General features: G+C 35.5%; 1 protein-coding gene across 15 annotated transcripts in view; it reads left to right on the forward strand.

Annotated features, from left to right (window-relative positions):
- The window catches only part of HMBOX1 (homeobox containing 1), a 124,062-nt gene that overhangs the window by 69,014 nt on the left and 30,118 nt on the right, over positions 1–24,930 (forward strand). For all 15 annotated transcript variants that reach the window (XR_004133488.2, XM_031442137.2, XM_031442138.2 and 12 more), the window contains exons 5-6: positions 11,800–11,910; positions 22,115–22,268. Coding sequence is in view for 14 of the 15 variants with exons in the window: in XM_031442137.2 (XP_031297997.1) it covers positions 11,800–11,910; positions 22,115–22,268 (265 nt within the window). In the remaining variant the exon portion in view is untranslated. The remainder of the gene's footprint in view (positions 1–11,799; positions 11,911–22,114; positions 22,269–24,930) is intronic.

A 24,930-nucleotide genomic window follows, 5' to 3' on the forward strand; every position in this document is an offset into this window, starting at 1 on the left:
ATGATTTGAATTTTTATATATTGTAAAATGATCACCACAATAAGTCTAGTTAACATCCATCACTATACAGTTACAAAAAAATTTTTTTTCTCGTGATGAAGGCTTTTAAGACCTAATCTCTCAGCAGTTTTCATCATTGCAGGGTGTGTTTTGTATATATATATTTGTATTGAAGTATAGTCAGTTTATAAAGTTGTGCCAATTTCTGGTGTACAGCATAATGCTTCAGTCATACATGAACACATATATATTCATTTTCATTTTCTTTTTCACTGTAAGTTACTACAAGATAATGAATATAGTTCTTTGTGCTATACAGTATGAACTTTCTGTTTATCTGTTTTTTTACGTATTAGTATCTGCAGATCTTGAACTCCCAATTTATCCTTTCCCACCCCCATTCCCCCCTGGTAACCGTAAGTTTGTTGTCTATGTCTGTGAGTCTATTTCTGTTTTGTAAATAAGTTCATTTGTCTTTTTTTTTTAAATTCCACATATAAGTGATAATATGGTATTTTTCTTTCTCTTTCTGGCTTACTTCACTTAGAATGACAATCTCCAGGCCCATCCAGGTTGCTGCAAATGACATTATTTTATTATTTTTATGGCTGAGTAGTATTCCATGGTATAAATATACCACGACTTCTTTATCCAGTCATCTGTCAATGGACACTTAGTTTGTTTCCATTGTCTTGGCTATTGTAAATAGTGCTCCTGTGAACATTGGGTGGCATGTGTCTTTTTGAATTAAGGTTCCTTCTGGATATATGCCCAGGAGTGGGATTGCTGGATCATATAGTAATTCTATTTTTAGTATTTTGAGGAACCTCCATACTGTTTTCCACAATGGCTGCACTAAACTACCTTCCCACCGACAGTGTAGGAGGGTTCTCTTTTCTCCACAGCCTCTCCAGCATTTTTTGTTTGTGTACTTTTTAATGATGGCCATTCTGACTGGTGTGAGGTGATACCTCATTGTAGTTTTGATTTGCATATCTCTGATAATTAGCGATATTGAGTATTTTTTCATGTGCCTCTTGGCCATTTGTATGTCTTCATTGGAGAATTGCTTGTTTAGGTCTTCTGCCCATTTTTGGATTGGGTTATTTGTTTTTTTATTATTAAGTTGTATGTGCTGCTTATATATTCTGGAAATTAAGCCCTTGTTAGTCTCATCTTTTGCAAATATTTTCTCCCATTCTGTTGGTTGTCTTTTTGTTTTGCTTATGGTTTCCTTTGCTGTGCAGAAGCTTATAAGTTTAATTAGGTCCCATTTGTTTATTTTTGCTTTTATTTCTCTTGCCTGGGTAGACGGCCCTAGGAGAACACTGCTGAGATTTATGGCATACAGTGTTTTGCCTATGTTTTCTTCTAAGAGGTTTATAGTGTCTTGTCTTATGTTTAAGCCATTTTGTGTTTATTTTTGTGTATGGTGTGAGGGAGTGTTTTGACTTCTTTGATTTACATGTAGCTGTCCAGTTACCCCAACCCCATTTGCTGAAGAGGCTGTCTTTACTTGTTTCTCTGATTGCCATTCAGGTTAAACACTCTTGATGCTTACTGGCCATTTATTTATATGTCCTTTCTGTGAATTGCCTGTTTAAATCTGTTGCCCATTTTTGTAGGCAAATGTCTTTTTCTGTTTCTTCTTTTATTTTTATTTTATTTAAAAATTTTTTGACAAATAAAATTGTATATATTTAAGGTGTACAATGTGATGTTTTGATATGTGCATACATTATCACTGTTTTTAATTGTCACTGTTTTTTAAAAATTGCATTCATCTTCTGAATTTTAATTTTCAACCAGCTATTAACATTTAGCAATTCTATAACTACTTTAAACCATTTTTTGCCATTATCCCACACAGAGACCCTAACTAAATATTTTTTCATGTTAAATATTTAATTATTTAAATTTTTTTCATGTACTTTTTGGCCATTTCTACATATTCTTTGGCAAATGTCTAGTCAAATCCTTTGCCCATTTTTTAATTGAGTTTTTGTCTTTTTATATTGAATTGTAAGAGTTCTTTATGTACACAAGTCCCTTGTCAGATATAGAGTTTGAAAATAATTTTACATTCTTGTTTTACTGCCTTTTGAAGTACATAAGACTTTAATTTTGATGAAGTCAAAATGTTTTGTTGTTGCTTTTGGTGTCGTAGCTAAGAAACCATTGCGTAATTCAGAGTCACACAGATTAATGTCTGTTTTCTCTAAGGGTTTTTATAATTTTAGCTCTCACATTTAGGTCTGATTCATTTTCAGTTAATTTTTATGTATGATGTGTGGAGTTCCAGCATCATTTTTATTTGCATGTGGATATCTAGCTGTTCCAGCACCATTTTTTGAAAAGACTGTTCTTTTTCTCATTGAATTTTCTTGTCAACCTTATCAAAAATCAGTTGACCATAAATGTATAGTTTGATTACTGGACTCTCAGTTCTGTTCTATTGACCTATATGTTTATCCTTATGCCAGTACCACACAGTCTTGATTACTGTGGTTCGATTGTAAGTTTTCAAGGTGAAAAGTATGAATTCTTCAACTTTGTTGTTCTTTTTAAAGATTGTTTTGGCTATTCTGAGTCCCTTACATTTCCATAGGAGTTTTAGGATTTCTGTAGAAGAGCCGGCTGGAATTTTAGTAGGAATTATGTTGAATATGTAAGTCAATTTGGGGAATATTATCATTTTAACAGTATTAAGTCTTTCAATCCATGAAAATGAGATGTCTTTCTGTTTAGGTATTCTTCAGTTTTTTCCACCAATGTTCTATAGTTTCCATTTTACAAGTCTTACACTACTTTTGTTAGATTTATTCCTTAATATTTTATTCTTTTTGAAGCTGTTGTAAGTGGAATTGCTTTATAAGTTTCATTTTTTGGATTGCTCATTGCTAGTGGATAGAAATAAAATTTAATTTATGTGTTGATCTTGTATCCTACAACCCTGATGTACATGTTCATTAGTTCTAACAGTTTTTTGTGTGCAAGCACTCCTGTGTGTTCCTTCAGAATTTCTATCTACAAACAGGTAGTTTTACTTTCTCCTTTTTAATCTGGATGCCTTTTATGTATCTTTATCTTGCCTTATTGTCCTGGCTGACACCTCCCCTACTCTGTTGAATTGAAGTATTAAGAGTGAACATCCTTGTGTTGTTCTTGATCTTAGTGGTGAAGCTCTGTCTTTAACCACTAAGTATGATAGCAGCTGTGGGTTTTTCATGAATGTGCTCTATCGAGGTAAGAAGTTTACTTCTATTCCTAGTTTGTTGCGTGTTCTATATGATGAAAGGGTGTTGGATTTTGTTAAGTGCTTTTTCTGTGTCTATTGAAATAATTTCATGGGTTTTTTTCATTTATTAATATGGTGTATTACATTGATTGAATTTTGTATGTTGAATGAACCTTGCTTTCCTGAGGTAAATCCCGCTAAGTCACGTATAATCCTTTTTATATGCTGTTGGATTCAGTTTGCTAGTATTTTGTTGAAGATTTATAAATCTATATTCATAAGGGACGTTGAATCTGTAATTTTCTTTTCTTGCAATGTCTTCATCTGGTTTTGGCATCAGGGTAGTAATACTGACCTCATAGAATAAGTTGAGAAGTGTTTCCTCCTTTTCTATATTTTGGAAGTTTATGAAGGATTGGTGTTGACGTGCATGTGTGTGTGTGTGTGTGTGAATTATTTTTGAAACATTTGGTAGAATTTACCAGTGAAACCATCTAACCTTTCTTTGTGGGAAGATTTTTGACTACTAATTTAGTATCTTCATTTGCTATACATCTATTCAGATTTTCTATTTCTTCTTGAATAGGTTGTTCTAGGAATGTATCCATTTCATCTAGGTTATATAATTTGTTGACATACAGTTGTTCTCAGAATTCCTTTATAATCCTTCTTACTTCTGTAATGTCAGTAGTAAAGTCCTTTCTCTCTTTCCTGATTTTACTAATTTGAGTCCTCTTCATTTTGCCTTGTTAGTCTACCTAAAAGTGTCTCAGTTTTGTTAAGCTGTTCAAAGAACTGGTTTCTTATTTCGTTGGTTTTCTCTACTACCGTGTTTCTATTTTCTATTTCACTTATTTCTCCTCTACGTTATTTCCTTCCTTCTGTTGGCCTTGGGTTTAGTTTGCTGTTTTTCTAATTTTTTAAGGTGGAAGTTTAGGGTATTGACTTTAGTAATTTTTTTGTTTTTTAATATAGGCATTTATAATAACAAATTTCCTTCTAAGTACTTCCTTAGCTTCATCTCATAGATTTTGGTATGTTGTGTGTGTGTGTATGTTTAGTCATCTCAGAGTATTTTCTAATTTCCCGTGTGATTTTTTTCTTTGACTCATTGGTTAGGACTGTGTTGTTTAATTTCCACATATTTGTGAGTTTTCCATTTGTTTTTCTATTATTGTTTTCTAATTTCATTCCATTGTGTTTGGAGAACATACTTTATTTGATTTAAATATTATTGAGACTTGTTTTATGACCTAATTTATTATCTGTCCTGGAGAATATTTCACAAACCCTTGAGAAGAATGTATATTCTGATGTTGTTTAGTGGAATGTAATATAGATGTGTGTAAGGTCTAGTGGGTTTATATTGTTTAAGTCTTCTATTTCTTGTTGATCTTCTGTCTAGTTGTTCTATTATTGAAAATGGGATATTGAAGTCTCCAACTATTGTTGAATTGTCTATTTCTTTATTGAGTTCTTTCAGTTTTTGCCTCATATATTTGGGGCCCTGTTGGTTGGTGCATATATATCTTTAATTATGTCTTCATCATGAATTAACCCTTTTATCATTATAAAATATCCTTATTTTGTCTCTTGTAACAAATTTTGTCTTTAAGTCTATTTTGTCTAACATTAGTATAACCACTCCTATTTTCATTTGGTTATTCTTTACATGGTGCATCTTTTTGCATTCTTTCACTTTCAATCTATACATGTCTTTAAATCTAAAATGTATCTCTTGTAAAGAGCATACAGTGTGATCTTATTTTTTTAATTGATTCTGCCAATTTCTGTCTTCTTATTGGAGTGTATAATCCATTTAAATTTAATGTGTGATCAGTTAGGATTTACGTCTACCATTTTGTCATTTGTTTTGTATGTCTTTTGTCTGTTTTGTTCCCCCATTGTTCAGTTACTTCCTTCTTTTGTGTTAAATACATATTTTCTACTGTATAGTTTAAATCCCTTGTCATTTCTTCTAATTTCTTTTGAGTTACTGTCTTAGTGGTTGCCCTGAGAATACCATTAACATCTTAGTTTATAATAATCTATTTCAGATTAATACCAACTTAATTTCAATAGTACAGGAAAACTTTACACCTTCACAGCTTCATTCCTTACGCCCTACTTTGTGCCAGTATTACCATTCAATTACATGCTTATACATTGTGTGTCCATCAGCTTAGATTCATAATCATTACCTTATCCAGTTTTCTTTTAAATCAAATAGGAGGAAAAAAGAAGTTATAAGGAAAAATACATTTATACTGTTCACTTCACTATATGTAAAATATGCCTCAATTAAAAACAAAACAAAAATATACAGAGCATAGGAGTGGAAAAACTGTATGTAAGTCCTGAATTCATTTAAATCTACAACTATGAGTAAACAACTATGGGAATTATGAATCCAGAATAGAATATAAATGTTGAGTATGCAGAAGTATCTTCCAGATAACAGGAGTTGCGTGTAAAAGCTGGGAAGGGAGATGGGGAAAGTATAGCATATGTATGTGTATTAGTTATCTGTTGCTGCATTAAAGGTTATATTGACCTTAGCAACTTGAAACAACCTAAATTTTTATTATCTCACTTGGTTTCCATAGATCAGGAATCCAGAAGCAGCTTAGACAGGTCTTTCTGGCTCAAGGTGTCTTAGGAGGCCACAGTCATCGGCAGCCTTACCTAAGGCTAGGGAACTCACTTCCAAGGGGGCTCACTTGCATAGCTGTTATTAGGATGCTTCAGTTCTTTGCCACATGGATTTCTCCATAGGTCTGGTTGTAGTCTCATAACTCAGCAGCTAGCTTTCTTCAGAACCAACTATCTGAGAGAGAAGGCAGAGCAGAAGTTTTTTATGACCTAGCCTCAGAAGTCACCACAGTCTGCCATGTGCTGTTGGTTGGACAGACTAACCCTGAAGCAATGTTGAAGGGGATTACACCAAGGTAGGAAGACCAAGAGGATCATTAGGAACCATCTTGGAGACTGGCTATCACAGTCTGCTAATTTCCTTAGCTTTTTCAGCCAGGAGCCATTAGATATAGCTCACAAATTAGAAAGTAATTCTTCCAACCTCCTAATGTTTTTGTATGATTCTTTTTCCTTGCTTTAGTGCACTCTTAGGAACCTCATTTCCACTATAGAAGCATTTACTAAACTTGAGTAGCTCTTTCACTCTAGTTTATTTAAAAATTTTTCCTTGTGTTAAAATCAAATCAAACTAAATTTTAAAATTCAGTGTATAGTACGATCTCATTTTAGTGATTATTTCTGCCTATGCTTGGAGTGAGCTTGTAATGAGTATAGTTACTTCTCAGTAGTAAAAATTTAGATGAATCTTTTTTATTAGCTTTCCTCTTAATTTTTCTACTTTCCTCTGAACTGCTTAGAATTCTTTTTATAATGAGCATATGTTAATGTTTACAAAAAGAAAGTCAGACTTTAAAAATAAATTTACAATATTCAGGAATGGTGAGGATATGGGGAAACATTCTTATCACTGTTGGTTAGAATATAAAACCTGGTACAATATGTACCAGGGGACAGTATGATAGTATCCATCACAAACTTGAATACCATTCACATGCTATGAGTCAAATTCCATTCATGTGCATCAGCCCTAAAATATTTATTTATATACACAAAAATGGGCACAGAGTGTTCATTGCATCATCATTTATAGTGTAAAATGTTAGCAATAATTGAAATGTTTGATAATAGGTAAATGTTTAAGTGGATTATGGTATATTTCTGGTATAAAATACCACATAAATGTTAGAATGATGAAGGTTCCCTGTGTACTACATGAGAAGATTCCAAGACATTTGTGAGAAACATTAAATCACTTATTATGTATAGGATAACTCCAAATGTGTGTTAAAAAAAAAAACCTAGATGTTTATATGTACATGTTTGTGTATTACACGCGTAGGAAGGAGTCTAGGATTCACACCAAATAAGCAAGGATACCTCTAGGATAGGGAATGAGAGAAAGGTTGGAGGAAGGACTTTTTTCTCTGCATGGTTTATTTTTACGGAGAATGTATGTATGTGTTCTAACTTAAAAAATTTGAGGTGTATCTCTAGTTCCACAGTGGAAGGTGAATTGCAGAGATGATTCCTGCTCTCAAGTAGAAAATTACTTGAAGCACGTTTCAGTTTTTCAACTGTGAAATGATCTAATTAAAAAGGATCTGATCATGAGGATTTTGTACTTTGTGGGTTGTAGATGACTTGTTCTTTTCATCAAAGTGACTTCAATTGTGTAAGTGAAAGAGGCTGAGAATCCAAACTGCAGGAATGAGGATTGGAGAGAAGATGAAGAGAATTTTAGGAAGAGAAAGTGATTGGATTTAGTAAGCATGTGAGAGTTGGGGGAAAGAATAGAACGGAAGATACAATTGAGATAGGGAACACAGGAAGAAGAGCAGATTTAAAGGAAGAGGATAATGAATTATGTTTACTGTGTTGAAGACCTGTGGGAAATTCTCTTGAAGCTATCTAGCAGATCGTTTGAAACAAGAGTCTGGTGCTCTGTAAGTCATTGGTATTTAAATATTTTAAATCATGATTGTTGATAGTTGAGATGACCAAAGGAAGGGTGTGTTAGAGGGAAGGAAGATGCTTACAGATGGAATCCTGGGGCATTAACCTGTAAGGAGGTAGCAAAGCAATCCCTGAAGTCGACTGAAAAGTTATGTTGGAGAGTTGTATCCAGCATTCCAAGGATAAAGATGATGTGAGTGGTCAGTAGCATCACACTCCACAGGAAGTTGGAAGAAGAGACATTTAAATTTGTATAGTACTAGGGACCTTGACGAGAATGGGTTGTAGTGGAGAGCCCTCTAGTGGAAGGGAGCATGGCATTTGGGGAACTGGAAGAAGCCTGGTGGAGCTGAAGCTCAGAAAAGAATGTGAATGATACTGGCTGAAAGGCTTTTCCATCCTTCGAACACAACGTGATCGCTTTTCTTATCAGAAAGAAATTAATCAGGGTTCATTTTAGTCTCTCAATGTGTGAAGGTTATATGTAAATTTTTGTTTTCTTCTGCCCTGTGAAAGGTAGAAAAGAGCTTTTGAGGAGCTAAAACTTGTGGAGAATGACTTTTTTCCAGCAGTGGAAAGTGAGGGGAGTTAGGAAAATTTTCTCCAAAGGAGAAGTGCCAAAGCTGACAGTAAAGATAGACTGCGGGGTCTATTGACACCCAGCTCAACTGAAGTTCCAGAGACATGGACCTGCCCCAGAAGGAAAAATGAAAGGAACCTCACTTATCAGCAAGCTGCTAACTAAGAAAAATCATTATAAAATATGTTATTTTCCATATTGAATTTATATATTATATAGTACCTTTTCTGGAAAAAACTACTTACCCTATTACTTTGTTTTCTATATTTATTATATGAAAACTGAGATTAAGTTTACAGGGAAGAAGTTCTTTATTTCCGCTTCTCACAAAAGATTAGATAGGAGAGTATTCTTTATTATCTTCTCTCCCTTTGTTTTATTAAATTAATAAATACACATAGAAAAAATTTGAAACAATATATATTAACAGTTAACATTGCTTACCCCAGAGTAGAACTGGCTAGGACAGGCTGAAATTAACATCTTTTTGCACTTCTTTTTTTGTTTAAGTTAATTACAATGTTTATAAAACAACCAATAAGTATGTAGTACTTATAGGGAAAGGCTGAAAATAAATTAATACATAATTGAAGAAAGATTGAGAAAATAATATAGAGATGTACAATGGAGGAGGAGTCTGCCCCTCTGAATTCAGATTGTGTATCTTTGACTGTATATAAGATTTGATTACTACACAAAACAGAATGTAGATTATGTGAAAAGATATGTATTCATTAAACTATATATTCTTTCATTTATATCATGGGCATCTTTTCATATCGATACATATCCATTCTTTTTTTTTAAACACCACATGGAATTTTAAAAACTTTTTTGGGGAAACTTTTTTTTTACTGAAATATAACACATACAGAGGAAACTGTCTAGTTTAATGACTTTTACAAAGTGAAGACACACATGTAACCACCATCCAGATCAAAATCAAGAATGCTGGTCACTATATAAGCCTTTCTCATCCTGCCTCCAGTAATTAACCTCCCCCCTCCTAACCACAGATAATCACTATTCTGATTACCATCCATGTAGATAAATCGTGTCTGTTTTTTAACTTCATGTAAGTTGAATCATACAGTGTTATGTGTGGCTTTTTTATGTGTGTGTCTGACCTTTTTTGACTCATGTTTGTGGGACTTATCCATGTGGTTGTACACAGCAGTAGGTTTCCCCTTCTCTACTTGGTGCAGTTGTCTGTAGTAGGATGCATAAATACCACAGTTTACGCCTTCTCCTGTTGACGGGTGTTTGGGTTGTTTAATGCTTATTTAAACCTTCTCCTGCATGTCTTTTGAATACATTTCTTTGGAGTATGTACACATTTCTGTGCACTGTATACCAAGGGAAGAAATGGCTGGGTCGTATGGTATGCCTTTGTTCAGCTTTAGCAGACATCACCCAGTTGTTTCCCAAGAAGGCCCTGACATTTTACCCTTCCATCAGCAACATGAGAGCTTCACACACTCCATGCCCTGCCGACACTTGGAATTGATGGCTTTTGGTTGGTTGGTTTTGTTTTTTTGTTACTCGTTTTCATTACTCTTTTAGAACATTGGTTTTTAAAAGTGCCCAGTATTTTGTTTTATGAAAATGCCATGATTTAATCTCCTTTTGATGGGCTTTTGCCCTCTTCCCCAACTACAGAACAGCCAGAATCTGGACAGCTCTAGTATCTAGTAGGCTCTGTGGTTTGTTGTACGTGCAATCTGACTGGGAAAGTTTTAATACTGACAGTAACAGAGTCAATATATTCTCTCTTTCTTTTTTAAATAGCTCTTCCTCAGAATCCCAATGTTTTTGAGTAGTATGATACCAGTATAAGAATCCATGTAAAATAGTTTCTTTTTGTTGACATGAAAATCAATTTTGATTTCATGGTGGTAAATGGTTGTTTTCTTACTCTTCTTAAAAAGTGATGTAAAAAATAGTATAATGTCTGAAACCAGGTTTTTGGTGAACGCATTGCTAAACACAGCCAATTTAATTACACTGAATAATTTTCATTCTCTTAGAACAAGCATACAGTGATAGCTGCCAGCACCTGCATCACATAGATCTTCAGTCCATTGGGAAACTGCTGTGTGAATGACTTGAGAATATAATCCCTTTGGTTTTACAAAACTCTTTGAATTTCACCCTTTGAAAGTAGAAGGTGTTTCCAGTCAGACAACCATACTTTGCAGCCCAGTCTTTCTTCTAACAAAATTCCCCTCCCCCATTTTCTGAAAAAATTTTTTAATGTAGGTTTTTTAAAATACAAAACTCTAGGGGCTTGCTTTTAATGAGTTAAATGTGATCACCAGACCTCCTGCTGCTTCTCATGTTAAGGAGGTGTGATTACTTCAGGATAACCGGTCTTCCAGCTATGCAGTGCAGCTTTAAACAGGTGCTGGCACAGGTGGCATTGAGTGCTATCCAGTTACCAGAAGTAATTCCTTGGGAGAGTTTAGATACTGTTAACCCTCTATGTAGCTGAATGGTCTTTTGGAAAGTGCTTTATGGGCATATTAGACAGTTTTATACTTCCTATTATTCTTTGCTTTTGCTAGTTGCATGTTGAATTATTTATGTTTCAAGTGGCTATAATAACCAGAAGGAGCAGGTTATCCTCATGTTTGTAAGTTTTGGACTTTTTTTTTACTTTCACATGTGGAGGTTTTTTCCATTTCTAAGTAATTGCTGTCAGTAACTTCTTAGCTGTAAGAAACTCCTGAAAACTGAAACTGCTGAAAACTACTGCTTTCTATTCTGCTCTGTATTTTGATAAGTCTTTGTTAGAAGAACATCTTTACCTCTTGAGATTTCTTAAAAGGTCATGTTGTAGCATAACTCTAGAAGTCTTCCAACTGTTAGTTATCTGTGCTACTAACGAGTCTGCAAATGAATTAATAGATGAATTACCCTAAGTGAGTTAACAAATAACCCAGAAACCTTATTGAAGAGAGTATTTTCAATGACCTCTTTTTTCCCAGCCCCTAAATCTTTTTATCAGTATCAATAATGAATAGCAAAATGTGCTGGCTTGATTTTTTTTTTTAATTCTCAGTATCTCTTAAAACTTCTAATGTTCTAAACCAAGATGGTAGTTGAAGGAGCATAAATCAGATCAACGTCTGACAAATAACTATCACTTAGAAACCTCTTTATTTATCTCATATTCATGGACCTGGTTTAGAGATTAATTTAGAGACCACTTTCAAGTCTTGGTAAATAAAATGCTTTGACCTCTAATAGATCATTTCTGAATGTATCCTTGCAGTCAGCTTCTACAAAGAGGCCCAGTATTAAAAACCTTTGCTCAAGTTGCAGCTTCCTTATAGACTAACAGAGAATAAAGTACCCTGTAACCTAGAACTGACCCCTCATTAACTTCCCTGTAACTTCAGTACGCACAACAGCTATTTCTCTTTCTGTGCAGGTATCAGTCAGAGCCGGATCTCTCACTGGCTGTTACAGCAGGGATCAGACCTGAGTGAACAAAAGAAAAGAGCATTTTACCGATGGTATCAGCTCGAGAAGACGAACCCTGGTAAATATTCTTTCCTTTTTTTATTGTATCTGAAACAAAACAAATGTAACTAATTACTTTATTGAATCCACATGCTGATTTGTCTTTCCCCAAGGTAATTTCGTACTTCCCCAAGTAGTTTCGTTCCTTTATGCCAAAGAACATCAAGTCATTTTCACTGCTTCCTCCAAGGTTCCTCTTTGTTTCCAGGTTATATAACATTTCTAACCACAATTTGGAGGAAAGGTCACGATTGTCAGTGGCTGATTCTTTTCCCTCAACTATAGGTACACACATAAGATTCCATATCTAGTTTTGTGTGTGTGTCTGTCTTGTTTTGTTAGTAATATAAATTTAACACCTTTATTTTGTTCATTCTATACCATATCCATACCGTATCCAATGATTTCTGCTAATGATTTTCTGTTTCTAATTCTACTTCTGGGTCATGAATGTGTGTTTGGATTTTAGGATGAAGCTGCCCTGATGACTTCAGGAGCAGCGATAGGTTGGAATGTAGAATGAAATTTTAAAAAGAAAAGGTCACAGAAACCTTTGTGTCTGAAGTTGCCAGAAACAGGAAAGATTTATTGCAGGATACTTTTAACAGGTGGTATATAGAGTAAAATCCAAAGTTGTGTGACAGACTGTCTCAGGGTACACGTTACACAGACTGGTGGCAGTGAGATCAGTACCAGTTTAACCTTGTGGTAGAGCTGCCTTCTACCACTCCAGCATTAAAGCCTTTGCTTATAGGCTAAATCACGAGTTGGAATATTGTGTATTGAAGACTTTTAGCTAATAATAGTATTGGTTCTGAGGTGGAGATAAAGTTATAGAGACACATTTTTGTGTATGTGTCTGTGGTAAGATCTTTTTTTAAAGATCACTTTTTTTTTTTTTAATTTGAAAGGCTCATGCAGGGCAAGACAGAACCGACCATATCAACCTCTCTGCAATGAATTTTTTGTATTTAATCTACCCAGTGCCCCATTTTCTATATTGAAATGTTTCAGATGTACAGAAAAGTTGAAAGACCAACACAGCTAACCTGTTTACCCTCTTCTTAGATACAACAGTTGTTAACATTTTGCTATATTTGCTTTATCCCTATAAAAAAAAGAATAAATTTTAAAATGTATTTTCATATATACAAACACACACTCCTTCTTGCTCTTTAGCATTCATCTCCTGAAAAAAGAGTGATTGCCTACATAGCTACAGTCCCCTTTATCACATCTAAGAGAAGTAATTATAATTCCATTGTATCACCTAATATTCATGTTCACATTTCTTTAGTTATAGCTTTTTTAAATTAGTTTTTTAAAATTGAAGTATAGTTGATTTACAATATTGTATTAGTTTCAGGTATACAGCAAAGTGATTCAATTATATATATTTTCAGATTATTTTCCATTATAGGTTATTACAAGATACTGAGTTTAGTTCCTTATGCTGCACAGTAAATCCTTGTTGCTTATCTATTTCATGTATAGTAGTTTGTATCTGTTAATTCCATACTCCTAATTTATTAGCTATTTTTTATTAAATAGTATGTGATTTAGGTTGACAAATTAGAAGTTGTTATGTCTCTTTAGACTTTTGGGGGGGGTAATTGGGTTTATTTGTTTGTTTTATGGAGGTGCTGGGGATTGAACCCAGGACCTTGTGCATGATGCTAGGCATGCGCTGTAACACTGAGCTATACTGTCCCCCATTATGTCTCTTTTGACTTTTAGATCTAGCCACTTAAACTTTTTTTCATGACATAAACTTTTTAAACCATCTAATCTTACATAATGTCCCACATTCTGGGCTTTTCTATTTCCTCTTAGTGTCAGCTAACTTATTCTTCTGTAGCCCCTGTATTTCATATAAACTGGAAGTTAGGATTAGAGGCTTGCTTAGATTCAGGTTAAACTATTTTGGCAAGAATACGTCATAGATAGTTTAGGGAGGACATTTATTAATGGCTGCAATTAACTTTGAAATTCATCAAAATAAAATGGATAGGGAGATGAATATATGATTAAGTATAGTAAATTATTAGATTGTATGGGTGCATATTTTCACTGTAAAATTCTTTTATTATTGCTGTATGTTTGGAAATTTTCACAATAATACACTAGGGCAGAACACTTTGTAGGTAATGTTTAATGTGTTACCATGTACCAAGAGGCATCTTGTCAGGTTGTAGCACTGTTCATTTGCTAAGTTTGATTATTTGTTAAAGTAGTGGCCTCCAGATCCTGATTTTGAAGTTTGTAAATAATCTTTAGGGCATTGTTTTGCCACTGGATAAGTAGCCTTTTCTGCAACAACCTTTTGCCAGTGGTCTTAGCATCCATTGATCATGCTCACCTGAATCAATTATCCCAGTGGGGGTTTTCAAAATGGTGATACTGCAATGTAACATTCCTTCAATATTTAATAGCTGGTAGTTTTTCTACAAAGAAGAACTTTCAGGCAAAAGAGAATGTGACAATGAATGTATGTATGTTCATGTATAACTGAAAAATTGTGCTCTATGCTGGAATTTGACACAACATTGTAAAAAGACTATAACTCAATAAAAAAATGTTTAAAAAATAATCAAAGAGGAAAAAAAAGAACTTTCATTTTTAGATACTTTTCTAATGATACCTAGATATACAGGCAAGCTTCTCAAAATACTGACTCTCTTGTTGCCGCCATTAGTTAAATGTTCTAAAGCAGCACAGTTCAGTAGAAGTATAATGTGAATGACACATGTAATTTAAAAGTATCTAGTAGCCACATTTTAAAAAGAAGAAATAGCTAAAATTAATTTTGATACTATATCTATGTATGTATTATGACTTATTATGACTTCAACATTTAATATATACTTTAAAAAGTTATTGAGATCTTCCTTTCTCTCTCCCTTCTTCTTTTCTTTCTTCCTTCCTTCCTTCCATACTGATTCTTTGAAATCTAATATGTATTTTACACTTAAAGCACTTGTCACCTCCAATCAGCTATATTTGAAGTGTTCACTAGCCACATGTGAATAGTGGCTGCCATATAGGACAGTGCAGCCTAAAGAAGGCTCATGTAGAGGAAATACTTCTATCTCAGCTCTAAGCAGCCTTCCCAAAGACATCACTTCTCCCGTGATTCACAGCAGAGCAGATGGAAAGGGACAAAAACTTGGCACTTGGTCTGTTTAACAGAGCAGCTTAGGCAGTGATAGCGAGGGTTGGGCTAGGTAGATAAGGAACTGTGCCCAGGGGTTTCATAAACCTGATCATATGCCAGCAGTTGGCTACCAGGAGGGTATCCAAGGGATTGACAAGATGTTCCAAAATATATATGGCAGAGCACTGAAGAATTTGGAGGAGAAACACTAGTCAACTATGTCAGGCAGTCAGCCTCTATAAGAGAAGGGATTTTTGTCTCTTGGATTTGGCATTTAGATTAGTGCCTGACATAGAACCTAATCATAGCTGGTAGCGCTAAATTCCCACACTGGATTTCAGGGTTCAGCTTCAGTCTCAGGTAGGAACTCAGATACCGGGAAGAGGGATTCACTGGAAACAAGAAGGCAGACTCTCTGATCAGCATTGTTGCAGCTGATCTGATAGCACTGCCAACTGTGGAATACTTCTGCTGGAATCCAGTTTTTAGCATTAGGGTGATATATTGTTCTTCTGAAGCTGTTTTTGTTGTTGTTGTTGTTTTATTTTTGTTTTTAATCTTATTTCCTATTTCAGTTTATCTTGATGTCAGAGCTGGGCTTGCCCACCATTAGGAAATTGGAGGAAGATGGAAATAAAGCATTGAAATAGGAAAAATGGGAAGGGACTAACAGCATTCATCCAGCTGTTTATTAGCAGCTGTTTTTTTTTTTTTTTTAAGGGTATAGTGCCTCCTTCTAAGAATGAGTTCCCCTAGTTGTATGCATTTGTTTTTCAGTGAAGTTGCATTACTAACTGTCCCCCTCTTAAAGGACTTCCTGTTTTTGAGAATCAAATCCACTCTAGTTCTGAGTTCTTTCTAGTTTTCTAGTCCAGTTCTTTATAGTTTAGTTTCTAGTTTTCTGTAGGACGTAATTTAAAGTTAACTGAAGAGAAGAGGATAAGTTCATAATTGTCAGTTGGTAGTTTTCATTGCATCAACAGTAATTGGGTATTGCCAATTGAAGCTTAACTTTTTAAATTTTTCTTTGCACTTTCACCTTTATTATAAGAGCTAATAGGGTATAGAATTTTTTCTAGATAAATGCAGTTTTATTTTGTTGACTTTAAAATAACCTTTGATTTTAGCTAAAGAAGTGTATTCTTATTCCATGGACACTTTGGAACTATTGTAAAATAATAGTTCAAAATTAATTTTGTGTGATAAGATGAACTAAAAGTACACTAGCATCTAAGAATAGCTTATCCGCTGTCTGGTCAATAGTTGCTTGTAGTACATGAGAATCTTCTTTGTAAGTCATTGCAGAGCTGATTGGAATCCAACTAAGTGTCCCTCAGTCAAGAATGGTTAAGTGAGTTGCAGTGTGCCTGCACAGTGGGGTACTGTGGGGCCACACAGCTGCTGCTCCTTGGAGGCAGCTTTATATGGATTGAATTTATATGCGGCAGCATCAAATTAATAAGTGAATACAGTAAGGTACAAAACAGTGGATGTAGTATATTGCCATTTATATTGGAGGAACACACACACACAAATAAATTATGTAAACATAGACCATCCCGGGAGGGTGTGGTAGGAACTGAGAAGAACAGCTCTGTGGAGGGGAACTGAGAAAATGAGGACAGGAGTGGCAGGGAGACTGGTGACTGCATGACCTTTTTGTGTCTTTCTAAATTTTGTGCCACATACTTGTGCTGTATATTCCAAAAATACAAACAAAGTGTGATGAAAAGGAGAGAGGAGGGAGGCACTGAGGGAGAGAGACAAAAAAGAAATTAATCTACCTTGTTAACAGCTTTCAAGATATGAAAAACTGAAGAACCTAGGTTCGCATAGTTCAGACCTGCGTTTAAGAGGCAGTTAGGTAGAAAATAAGATGTCAGTGATTTTTATTGATAGTTCTTTTATTTCATACTTTTTCTCTGTCCAGGACAGATAGCTCATCAGAAGAAATGTAAATGGTACCATCCCTGTGCAAATATTCTGAGAAAAAAATGCAAAATTAAGGACAGTCACACATGAAAAATTGCTTTTTTTTCCTCTAAATTTAAGCATTTAGAAAACAAACAAAAAATGTACATTCTTGTGCCTTTATTCCTGGGCTCAGAGCATTTCACTCTGTATACATTGATTGAGTTCTTCTCTTTTTCAACCTCTTCACTCTAGATCCATTTGATCAGGTTTTTTTAGTGGCTCTTTTAGTGGACTCAGCAAGAAAAATAACAGAGTGGATATTTAAGTTATTTTTTACTGATAATCCTATAGATACAGGGTAGTTCTCTGATAAACGGACCAGTCATCAGAATTTCCCAGCAAAACCCAGAGCCTGCCAAGGCGTGTGAGTATAAAAAGCTGATGGAAACTGATCAAATACGTTTTATCTTATTTCTTATGAAAACATTTACAAGAAAATGTCTGTTTCTTTTAAAAGCAGTGAGTACTAAATTCAGCATGGTTGACATCAAAAGCCCCTTTATTTAATCAAATTAAGCTCAACAGTCCTTTCCCTTGTCTAATTTAAACATTACTATAGCAGACAGGGTTTGATGAGTTCTTCTTGGCTCATGGCAGTGATTCTGCATATTTCTAAATTAAACAATTAAATAAAGTTTGCCAAGAGGCTTATGCAGCAAGCATATGAAGTAAATTTGGAGATCAGAAGTAATGCCTCCTCCCTTCACTGTTGCGGAGTATTAGAGCCTCAGGGAAATTATGTGTATGACATGAGGAAGATGAAAAATTACTTTTGGAGAAGCTAGTTTCCATGAATGGAGCAGTAATAACATGCTTGTTGTCATTCTTTTATTAGCTGATTGGCAAAGGCTCAGCCATAAGTAACCCTGATAAGCAAGAAAATGATTATCTATGCAAAGAGAACATTTACCAAAATGTTAAAATCTTTTGATAAGTTAGGAAGAGTTTTTTTTTCTCTCTCTTGGGTTTAGATTTGCCAGATAAATCTGTAAAATTTTGTCTTAATGGGAGCATAGATAAAATGTGGAGGGAAAAATGTTTCTGTTGAGAACACAGGGAACATGCTTCCTATAGGGAAAAACATAAACTTAGCCAACCTAGAATGCCTGTGATTTACTTCAGAGGGATTTAAAGTCTTACATACATTGTTCCTACATCCTAACATCTTTGTATTTTTCCATCAAAGTCAATAATTTTGAACCCATTCTTGGGCTATTCATTGCTCTCCATTCGTTCAACCAAAGCAAGAAGAACCTAGGTTTCTGGAACAAATATGTGTGTGTTGGAGTGTCTCCAGAGTGCTTCTTGTGCTAATTTTAAGGGCTGCTGCATTGAAAAAGAAAAAACAAGGAAAAAACCCTCAAAAGTAATGTGATAATATTATGTTTCAAATTAAGTATGTTTACAAGTTTAAAATTATTCAGTTTCCACCTTCTGTGTATGAATTGCTTTGATTTCTTTTAAACTAACCTGACCACTATGTACTTCTCTCTCTTCTTTTTGTCCTCCTTTTTCTCTCTCCCTTCTTTTTTTCCTTCCTGATCAATTTTTTTTTCCATCTAAATTTCCTTTTTATAGAGCACTTGGATAGTACAGAATGCTGTAAAGAAGCGTAGTTACATTACCAATAAGCCCTAATACCAGGAAAGAATCATTATTACCAGTTGGCTTTTTTTCTTCAGCCTCATGGCTCAGTTAAGATTCTTTGTATTCTTTGTGCCCACTGAAGACTCTAAGAAAGCATGCCGTAGTTCTAGGTGTGGCCTGCTAGTTGGAACTCACTGACCTGTTTCTCATCCTCCACCCACTGAAGCCCTGAAGCTCTCTATCCTTTTATTAGAGCCAGACCTGGGATGAGAGGACCTGCTGCCTTACCCAGTTCCCTTCTCCTTATGTCTTTGTCAGCCATGGTGGCAAGTTTGGCTCCGTTTTAGACCTTTTAACATGGCTGTAGAACAAAGTTTATATACTCTAACTTAGATTCTAGAGCCCTCGTTGTACTTAAATCCTGCTTGCATTCAGAAAAGTACCAAAACGAGGACTTTGAAGCCCTCCAGCACCGTAGTTCCTTCTTACGCCTAAACTTTGTTAACTTTTAATTGGGCTCAGACCTAATCACCAAGTTATTTTGGCAGAATGGAACCCTCCTTCTTGAACTATCTAAAGAAGAGTTTCAGTTTAGTGTTTCATAGTGTGTAGGTCAGGAATTTTTTAAACCAGGGGTCAGTAAACTTCCTGTGAAGGCCCAGATAGTAAATATTTTAAGCTTTGCAAGGTGTGTGGTCTCTGTCTCAGCTACTCAACTCTCACATTATAGTACAAAAAGGAGACACTATGTAAATGAACAAGTGTGGCTGTGTGCCAGTAAAACTTTAGCTAAACTGTGGCAGCAAGCCAGAGTGTACCACACATTGTAAACCGTTAGTCTCTAATGTCTTATAAGGTGCCATTTGAGGAAGAAGTCAGATATTTACTTTACATCACACACAACAGGAAATCATATCTCTATCACGAGTTTACACAAAAATGAAAACTGTAAAAATATTCTGAATAATACAAAAATGCATTGACCATAAAAGAACAGATTAACAGATCTGACCACACAAAAATTAAGATCACAAAGCACACCATAAATAAAAAGAATAACGACAAACTGGAAAGAAATAGTTACAGTCTATAGGACTAGCAGTTGGTGTGGTATTTCTACACCAATAAGAGGAATAACTCAAATGAAAAAAATGACAAAAAGTATGAATTCACAAAAGCAGATTATAATGGGCAGTAAACAGGAAAAGATGCTCATTCTTACTGAAATCTTTATATTAAAGATAATTTTTTTCCCTGCCAAATAAATTTATAAATGTGAATAATTAGTAACACAGTACTCGGTGTGTTGGGAAATTGGGGAAATTAAAAACTGGAGATGGCTGTGATGTTTTATATTAGTTCTGTATTATTGTGCAACAAATTATCCCACAGCTTAGCAGCTGAAAACAACAAACATTTATTATCTCACAGTTTCTGTGGGTCAGGAATTCAGGAGCGGCTTAGCTAGGGTGGTCCTAGCTCAGAGTTCTCATGAAATTGTAGTCGAGCTGTCAGCCAGGACTGTGGTCAGCAGGGCAAGACAGTCTGCTTCTAAGGTCACTCCCGTGAGTTTTGGCAGGTCCCCAGTTCCTTCCTGCCTGTTGGCCAGAGACATCAGGTCTACCACATGGGCCTTGCCTGAGTGTTGGCTTCCTGAGTGTTCTTAGAACATGGCCGCTAGTTTTCCCCTGAGCAAGTGATCCCAGAGCCAGAGCAACGACACAGACACCACAGTGTATTGTGCAGTCTAGTCCTGGAAGTGGCATGCCATCACTTTTGCCATACATTATTGGTCACGCAAACTAATCCTGGTACAATGGGGTGAATACCGGGAGGTGAGGGTCCTTAGGTGCCACCTGGGAAGCTGGCTACTGCACAACGGCATTGGGACTGCATTTCTAGCGCCTTTTTTCTGTCAGCTGGCTTCTTGCAGTTCTCCACATGGTGTCTGCTGCAGCTAGATGTCCCAAGTGGCTTTTTTCCTCAAATGTCTGATGCCTGGTGGCTTTGGCAGGAGCACCTGGGGGCAGGCTGGGCACCTTTCACTCCATGTGGCTAGCTTTGGCTTCCTCACAACATCATGGCCTCAGGTTAGTCAATACGTCTTATGTGGCAACTGGCTTCCCCCTGAGCCAGCATTCCAGAATATCTAGTCAGAAGCTGCAAAGTTTCTTGTGACCTAGCCTTGAACCATTTCCATTTTCTGTTGTAAAAAACATGTCACAGGACCAGCCCAGATTCAAGGCGGTGATTGCCAGGAGGTGTGACTTATTGTGAAGGGCCATCCTGGGAACCTATCCCAGGAAGTTATGCTTAGGAGAGATGGTGCTGGCTTACTCTGAAGTGGTAGCAGTAAAGGTAATATAAATTGGTCTGATTCTAGATATATTTTGAAGATAAAATTGACAGGATTTGCCTGTGAATTAGATATATAATATGTGGGAAAAATAGCAAAGTCAAAGATGAATCTGAGATTTTTGAGCTGAGCAATTTGAAGAATAGGGAGCCATTTACTCAGATGGGAAAGACTGCAGGACAGTAGGTTTGGAGAGGAAAATCAGGATTGGTTAAAATATTGGACATCTGTATAAAACAATGCATGTAAAGATGTAGCCATTAAGGGGAGATCAACAAACAGATCTGTATGTAGTAAAGTAGAACCACTACCCCTGTACTAATTGCAGGGTACAATAAAGAAAGTATAATTCCTGTTATGAAGAAAGAAATGTGTACGTACGTGCGTGATCATCAGTTCAGGTTGAGAAAAGGCTAGTCGGAATTAGTAAAGTGTCTCAATTATACATTTTTTTCATTAGTTTTATTATGTTCAAGAGGTAAAAACAGTACAGTAGTGACGGGTAGTAGACTTGTGGAGATCTGATTGAGTTAATAGACTAAAGGCATATCAAATAACATCTTTTTTTGATGCTGTATTTGACTTTTTTTCTTAAAAGGAGTTTGCAGTAATTAGGGTTATTTAAAATTTATCCCCTACTTGTATATATTCTTTAAAGGGCTCTGTTTTCTCAATAACAAGAAGTCTTTTGAGTGGTAATGGAAGATTCTGAACATATTATAGTATATATTGCTCAGAAAGATTAAAACTATCAAATAGGAATTTCAAGAGCGATTTTTCAGAGGAAAATAATCTGATTAAGTTGTCACTGGGCCAAATACCGTAGTTCCCTTTTCCCCTGAAGAGAGAGATTTTGAGCTTTGCTTCAAAAATTGACATAAACAAAGATAAAAAGACAAACGATAGACTGAAAAGAAAATGACATTTAAAATTTTTAATGATGGACTTTTTAAGAAAGAGTTTTTGTTTCTTTGAATTTTTACTTGGGTCGAATAATTTTTTTTTAAATGTAAACATCAAGTGTATTGGGCCTGCAAATTTCAATGGAGGGACAAAAGTTTGTTGTTTATTTCATATATATTTCATATATATCTGTAATGTTGATTTTAGTAAATTGTGGGATATTTGCCAAAAATGTCTTGTTTATTGTAGGGGCTACGCTAAGTATGAGACCAGCCCCCATTCCAATAGAGGACCCGGAATGGAGACAAACGCCTCCCCCGGTCTCAGCCACATCTGGTACCTTCCGACTTCGACGAGGGAGTCGATTTACCTGGAGAAAGGAGTGCTTGGCTGTCATGGAAAGGTAAGTGTCTCCTTTTCCTAGGAGCAATCTCCCAAACTTAGGAAAGAGAAACTTTGGATAGATTTGGACAGTCTTCATTTCAAACAGGTAATTTGAGACCTAGGTTCTATCTCTAAAAGTGTTTTGGAGCATTATAAATGCTGTGTTATTGAAATAAGATGATCTCACCATTGAGAATTCAGAAGACTGGAGTTAGCATCTATCAATATAGTTGAATAGCATCCTCAGTAATTTAAGAAACTTTAGGAGAATTTTTTTGTTTAGATCTTTGTGTTAGATTTCAGAAGAACTCTTTGAAGTCTTATTTTCATAAAAAATATTGAGTAATTATGTAGGAGGCCACTAAGACTTAACTTTCTATGATAAAGAGAATGACCTAAAAGAGCTTAGTCCCAAAGGTTAGAAGCACTAGTTTTTGACTTTGATTTTATAGCTTCTAACACCAGTACCTGATCCATAGTAGGTACTTAGTGCTTTTTAAACTTGAATTTGACCTTAGCTTCAGTCTTCCCATTTGAGATGGTATAAATTAATTAAATGTGGTTATGGAATATTCAGTATATTTAGGGTGGATCCCACAGTATAATTATCCTTTTAGTCTAGTACCTATAAGTAATGGTTACAGAATTTTGATGGAGAGTTTTATATGCAATAAGGTAACAATTTTCTATTAGAAAAGTATTTACATCATAAGATTAAATGTAGAGAAAGAATATATTAGGCAGAGGTGAAAACAATTGAAAATAACAGATATCCGGGAAAAAACTGAAGGAAAAAACAACCTAACCCAGTTACTGACTGAACATAGAGATGACAGAGTAAAAAGTGTCAAAGAGAGTTTAGCACTGGAGATGCTCAAAGAGCTTTCCCCTAGGAGACAACATCTGTACCGTTAGAAAATAGACTGACTTCAGGCAAATCATTCAACACCTCTTAACTCCAATTGCTATATCTATAAAAAGAAGAGTTAAGTAAAAAGTCAGAGTCCTACAGACTTAGGATTCAGTCCTAGTTTCACCCTATGTTAATCTGTGGGAATTTCAGTTTTCTGTAACATGAAGATGGCGAGAAGAGTTACGAGAGTTACGTAAGGTGATCGGTGTAAAGCGCACAGTAGCCTTTGTCATAACCAGAATTGAGCAAATGTTCCTCTTCTGCTGGAATTCCTTCCACTTAGAGCTTTGACTGTGAAGTCAGCCCAAGATTTCTATGTTAGGAAATTTCAGCAGGAAAGGGAAATTTAGCAGTCATCAATACAGTAGGTACAGTTAAAGCCATGAATACTAATGTACCCTGTTTAAGTCTGTCTCTTCTGTTTCCATGTTTTTGCTTATACTGTTCCTGCATTTTTTGCAGCTAATCATAGCTGGAGAAAAACTTAAAACCCTTCTGTCTGATCTCATTTTAAATACATGACCGTGAACCTCAAGTGGGTCTTTAACTGTGCCAGACGGTCATACTATACCTTCCTGGTTCATTCTTTCCCACTCTCCTGAACAATTATTTCACACTTTGTGCTCTTTGCAAACCCCCATCCTCATTCTTATGATGATCTTACTTCCTAAATAAGGAAAATGAAGTGCTCAAAGGAGAATGTCACTAACTACCCACCTGTTAGCGGGGTAACACACGCCTCTTACCATCCCCGAAGCACTTCAGTAATATTCCCTAGCACGTATCTCAGTGGTGCCTGGCTTACAGTAGATGTAGATAGATAGATAGACAGACAGACGGACACACAGCCAGGAAGAAAGAAAGAAACCAACCAACCCACCCCTTATTAGGCCTTTTGCACTTCCCTGACCTCATCACATTGTCTGTACCACGTATTTAACTTTTAAAATATCCAGTTCCAGAAACATTTATTGTCACAAAGAGTAATATTGTATGATTCCCTTTATAAGAAATAACCAGAATAGGCAAAACTATAGGGACAGAAAGTAGACATGTGGTTTCCTAGGGCTGGAGAGGCTGGGGATGTTGGAGGAGAGGGAATAAAGGGTATAGAATGTTGGGTTTCTTTATGGGGTGATGGAAATTTCTAAAATTGTGATAATGCCCACACAACTCTGTGAATATACTGAAAGCTATTGAATTGTACAATTTAAATGGGTGATTTTTTTTTTTTTGGTATGTGAATTTTATCTCGTTATAGGTGTTTTTAAAAAGAAATGTTTGTTTAGTACAGTATTAGGGGTTTCACATATATTTATAGTCCACGTTTAAGCCTCACTGCACTCTTGGTTTCTCCTTTTCCTCATGAGGCAGCCAAGGCTGAACACCTTCCCAAGGCCACAGACGCAATTAGTGGCCCAACCATGTGTAGGCCTTTAGACAGTGCTAACCATGGACGTGAGTTCTCCTTGTTAACCAAGAGGAATGTATTTTTATTTGGGTGTACACTGATTGTTTTTAATATATGGACTTGGCCTTGGTTAACTCTGAAGTCTGATGCCACTAGATTAGCGTGTGATGCAACCTTCTATTTGCTAAAGAGCAAATGGAGATTATAAAGAGAAAAGATAAAACAAAAATGAAAAAAATGATAATTGTTGAAGCTGACACTAAGTACATGGAGGTTCATGGGTATATTATACTTGTGCGGGTTTGAAATTTTCCGTAATTAAAAAGATTATTGTTTTTATTTAAATGAGACTTGACT

The sequence above is a fragment of the Camelus dromedarius genome, chromosome 36, assembly GCF_036321535.1.
Source record: "Camelus dromedarius isolate mCamDro1 chromosome 36, mCamDro1.pat, whole genome shotgun sequence".
In the NCBI taxonomy this organism is placed as follows: Eukaryota; Metazoa; Chordata; class Mammalia; order Artiodactyla; family Camelidae; genus Camelus; species Camelus dromedarius.